The 4,903-nt window shown below is 53.0% G+C and overlaps 1 protein-coding gene across 1 annotated transcript; it reads right to left on the bottom strand.

The window, feature by feature from the left end:
* Positions 1–1,237: 1,237 nt before the first annotated feature.
* Positions 1,238–4,420, bottom strand: SPR (sepiapterin reductase). The gene is made up of 3 exons (XM_090281511.1): positions 3,964–4,420; positions 3,096–3,386; positions 1,238–1,441 (listed from the first exon to the last, which is right to left on the bottom strand). The coding sequence occupies exons 1-3, from the start codon at positions 4,283–4,285 to the stop codon at positions 1,251–1,253; spliced, it is 804 nt and encodes a 267-aa protein (XP_090137637.1). The 5' UTR covers positions 4,286–4,420; the 3' UTR covers positions 1,238–1,250.
* Between the last annotated feature and the right edge of the window lie 483 nt (positions 4,421–4,903).

Below are 4,903 nucleotides of genomic sequence, written 5' to 3'. Positions count from 1 at the left end.
CTGGAGCTGGCTGGCAGGGACCATGCTCTCTCTTCCCAAATATGGGCCAGGAAGGGGCTGGCTGGCCGTGGACCACCACTGCAGAGCTCCCAGCTTGCCCAACCTACCCACCGCAGAAGGATGGATTTGGTCCTATGCCTGGTTTCTCAGGGCTTCCTTCTCTCGGAAACTTGCCCACCTTCCCCTGTGGCATGCTGGTCTTAGATCCACCTCCCTGAGGACCACGGCCACGGTAAAAATGGGTATTACCAGGAGGGCCCACAACAGGCTGATGAGGAGGTGAAATCCATTCAGACTATTGCCATGTGAGCAAGGGGTAGAAATGGGAATCCAGAAGAACCAGGGAAAAGATCTCTCCCCAAAGGCTGGGTACTGTTTGAGTAAGTCAGGATGAGGAAGGTTAGTAAAGACTGGAATCACTATAGGCAAAAGCATGAAGGAACAGGTGTCTGGGTATGGCCATCTTGGCCAACTTTGTTTGAACCTGGGTTGCCACTGGGTGAGACTCAGTGAGAAGAGGCACACAGCCCCAAGACAACTCCCCTGGAAATAGGGCAGTGGCCCAAGTTTGGGTTAATTGACTCAGGAACTCCCCTGGCCCCAGCAAACCAGGGAGTTAGTCATGGGCCCTGTATCAGAGGCATTACTGTACTCTAGGCACAAATAAAGGACAATTCACCTTTTATTTGTATCTGCCTTTACATATAGAAAAACTCTCAGCCACCACCCATCTGTGGGATAAAAAGTAGGTTCTGGAGGGAGAAGGCATAAGAGTAAGGACATGAAGTTCAACAGAAGGTCCTGCTCCCTCAGTAAAAGGCATCCCTGTGGGCTGACACTTGCACGGTCCTCCTTCCCTGCCAGGTTACCTGTGAATCTATTGGTCCCTCCTATTTGAAATAGCTTACCCTCCTCTCCCCATGGACTGGCCATGAGCATAAGACCCAACTCCCTCTCCTCAGCATTTCAGCTTCGTGTCCTACTTTTCCCATCCTTGAAATTATATTCCTAGAGAACACCAATACCCATACTTTTCTCTCCCAAGCCACCTCCTACCTCAGACTCCTGAGAACTGGGTACCCCAGTGACCTCACGGCTGGCTGGTCTGAGGGTAGGACAGTAGGCATGAGTGTTTTATCTGTGTAAAGCAGGGCTGGTGGTGCCACTGCGACAGGATGTGGGGAGGCACAGGGCTTCTGGGTGTGCCTGAAAGAGGGGGAGGAGAGCTCCAGGACGCCAAGGATATGGGCTTATTTATCGTAGAAGTCAACATGAGCTCCAGACTTGAACATATCCTTCTGCAGCAAGCTTAGCAGTTTCTGGGCTGACACCCCACAGTCCACCAGCTCCCCCTTTCTCTTCAGCTCCTGCAGCCTTTTTCGCAAGTCTTCATCTACAGAGGTCTCTCGGGCCAACTGCTGCATGTCTGTGTCCAGGGGCCCTAGGGAATAAATAGCAGAAGACAAAGGGAATGGGTGAGGCAGGGGCCCTGCTGTGTGTGTGAAGTGGGGTGGAGTCCAGGCTGGCCACAGGCAACACCTTATCTTGGCTAACATGTATGTGTGTCCAGTCACCAAAAGCTCCACTCTGTCACTACCGAGCTCCAGACCCACTCAAACTCCAATGCCCACTGAACATGGTCCCTCCAGACCACCATGTGCACAACCAGTGCCTCCTCCTGACGTGATGTCAGTGAACTCTTATAGGTACTTTCTATTTTCATATAGGAACCACGGCACCCCAGAATATGGAGTTAATGGGCTTCAGAGGCAGAAAATAAAAGAACCTAAGGATTGGAAAAATCAGCCTCCTGATCCTCAAATGTCTTTCAACCACTTGCACATTCTTGGTAAGTGGGGACTTGCTACCTATCCAAACGGCCCATGCCCCTCTTTGGACACCTGTTAGAGAACATTCTTTCAGAGGCTGAAATGAAACCATGACTGGTCTCAGCCTTCATTCAGGCTCTGGCAGCCTTGCAAAAAGTTCAAATTCCTCCTAATTCCCAGGCAGTCCCCTGAGATCTAGCATAGTCACATGACTCTCTGGAGTCTGCTCCACTCCTGGTTGTGGTTTTCATTTGCTTACTGTTGATTGAACAAATTCTAGATTGAGCTCAGATTGGGTGCTGAGTTGAATGTTGGTGTATATGTCAGGAGGGAAGAACTGGGTACTGGAGAGCACGAGGAAGGAGAAAGGGCACTGGTATGAATTTGGAGGCAAGGTTTGATCCTGGCTCTGCCACCCCCGAGGCTTTGTTCGGGTGATTCTACCTTTTTGCCCACAGGGTGCCACGATGAATAGACTATTGGGTCTCTATCTAGTTGCCCAGACATGACACAACAGCTGTCACCACCTTCTAATTGCAGCAACCTCAAGCCTAGAATAGAAGCCTCACTTTTAAGAAAGAGGTGCAGTGGTGAGTAGGGTGGTGAGAAACCAGACCAAGCCTCACAAGAACCCCCGTACCCTTTAACTTCTGGGAGGGCTCTATCTCATGTACCCCAGCATCCCCCACCCCCACTCTCCAGCACGAGTATTCCAGCACAGTTGAGCCTCAGTTGAATATCAGCATTCAACACTATCTGTGTGCTCTTCATTCAACTGACATTTTCTGCCGATCGGCTCAATGGGGTGCTTCGCTAGATGCTAGGGATATGCAGGCACAGTCCCTGAGTTCAAGGCTTTTCCTTATTAGGTAAGTCCTACCTAATAATTAGAAGTGCTAACAACTAGATAGTACTTCACAATTAGGGATTATTTTCACATATGTAACTCATTCAGTCTTCCAAACTGCCCTGTGAGACAGGCCTGAAATTCAAACCCTAATTGTCTCTCAAACTCTAATAGCTCAGACCTTCTGGCCACACCCTCCAGTTCAGGTGGCTCCCCACTTTCTCTCTCTGTACCCTCTAACTACGACTCCCTGCTCCTGCTAGCTCAAACCTTCTTGGATCCTGTATTTCCCTTAAGGAGTGATGGGTTATGATTCAGAGACAATGTATTTGGAGGGGACAAACTAGTCACCTTGTCCCGCCCCCAGAAGGGAAGCAGCTGATTCTGGGTGACAGGGATGGCAGTAATGCCCCACCTACCTGGGGCATAGCTCAGCACCCTCACACTAGGTTCCTCCTGGGCCAGGACCTGGAACATCATGTCCCGGGCAGCCTTCCCTGCACAGTACAGTGTCCAGCCCTTGAAGGGCTGCAGAGCACAGAGGGATGAGACGTTAACCACAGTCCTGCTGAGGCCAGGACTGTCTGGGAAGGCCTTCAGGATGCTGGAAGTCAGGCAGAGCATAGATGTCAAATTCAGAGCCCAGTAGCTGTTCACTTCAGCTGCGTCAGCTATGTTAACGAAGCCTTTGGACACATCCCCAAGAGTGCCTGAAAAACAAGACCTTAAGAATCACCTAGTGCAAGCTGGGTGTTCTCTTTCCCCAGCCCTCTCCCTGTCCAAATCCTCAACACCCACTTCCCATCAGACATATTGGAGAAATCTCCCTAGTGCCTCTCTCTTCCCAGCTCTGCAGACACACAAACCGGGGGCACAAACTCACCCCAAGCGGCAGATTGCGAAGGCCCTGCTCTGGGAAGAGGGAGAACTCTGGAGCCTTTTGCAGAAGCAAAGACGTTTACTTCTGCGGGGAGAGCTCATGCCCAAACTCAGGCCTCCGCCAGAGGGCGCTAAGCAAGGCGATCGGGAAAGTTCCACAGACATTTAGGAAAATCTGGCCTTTAAAAGGGGAGGGCGGATTGGGGCTGTGTGAGAAGAGCACGGGGTCACCCACCCCCCCCACACATACACCTCGCTGTAACAACTAGGACTTTCAGGAGTCTTTTCTGACTAGCAGTCACCTTTAAAGTTCCAAGCGGTGGGGGCAGTGAGAGGGAGAACGGAAAGGGACGTAAGTATTTCAAGCGCTCACATGGGGAGTCTGTCTCCCGCCGACGGGCGCCTTACCTGCGTTGTTGATCAGCAGCACTCGCTGCAGCCCTTCGGGCCTGGGAAGCTCGCGCACAGCGCGGAGAAGCCGCTGTAAGTCGGCCTCAGCGCCCAGGTCGGCGGGCACCCGCACCACGAGCAGGCCGGCCTGCCCAGCGCCCAGTTCGGCCTCCAGCTGCCGCAGCGCCTCGTCATTGCGGGCGTTTAGGACCAGCACGGAGCCGGGGGACAGCCGCGGGGCCAGGAGTAAGGCCAGCACCCGGCCGAAGCCGCGGGAGGCCCCGGTCAGCACGCACACGGCTCGACCTAGGCTGCTCTCCTGGCCCCTGACGCCCTCCATGCCTCAGACCTGCGCCCACTAGCCCAGGAACGAGAAAATTCGCCCGGCACGGCCGCGAGGGGCGGAGACGAAGGCCCCGCCCAACGGGAGCGGGAACCTAGGGCTTCGGGCTGCGTCCCACACGGCATTTGTTTTCTCAGTAGCACGAAAGGACTACAGTAAACCAAAAGCGCGGGGAAGCGCGCCTCCTACGGGAAATCCTGGAATCCTAGCCCAGTTCGGAGTTGCGCACTGCTGCCCCTCTGGGACGCACTCTCCTCCTAAGTCCTGACCCAGCTACCTTGCACAAGTGACTTCCTCCTGGTCTGGCCATCTTGCTCCGTGGCTAGGATACATTTTTTTGGTCCTCACTCAGAGATATGTTTACTGATGTTAGAGATAGAGAGGAAGGGAGGAAGAAAGAGAAATATTGATATGAGAAACATCCATTGGTTGCCTCCCATACGCCCTTACCACCCCTTCAACCGGGATGGAACCTGCAACTTAGGTATGTGTCCTGACTAGGATGAACCTGCAACCTTTTCTGGTGGTCTCTCCAGCCAACTGAGCCACCCTGCCAGGACTAGCATACTTTTTTAAGCAAAAGTCACGAATGAAGCCCATGCCAGGTTAGGGCTT

This window comes from Furipterus horrens, unplaced genomic scaffold (assembly GCF_987537825.1).
Source record: "Furipterus horrens unplaced genomic scaffold, mFurHor1.1.pri manual_scaffold_6, whole genome shotgun sequence".
NCBI lineage: Eukaryota > Metazoa > Chordata > Mammalia > Chiroptera > Furipteridae > Furipterus > Furipterus horrens.
Note: the sequence above shows the minus strand (reverse complement) of the source record. Positions and strands in the feature narration are given on the sequence as shown.

Bases quoted from the DNA above. Each gene is read 5' to 3' on its own strand.
- SPR (XM_090281511.1), bottom strand. From the start codon at position 4,285: ATGGAGGGCGTCAGGGGCCAGGAGAGCAGCCTAGGTCGAGCCGTGTGC. The intron at 3,387-3,963 runs GTAAGGCGCCCG...CTTGTTTTTCAG, and splicing joins GCTGCTGATCAACAACGCAG to GCACTCTTGGGGATGTGTCC. The intron at 1,442-3,095 runs GTAGGTGGGGCA...TTTATTCCCTAG, and splicing joins GGTGCTGAGCTATGCCCCAG to GGCCCCTGGACACAGACATG.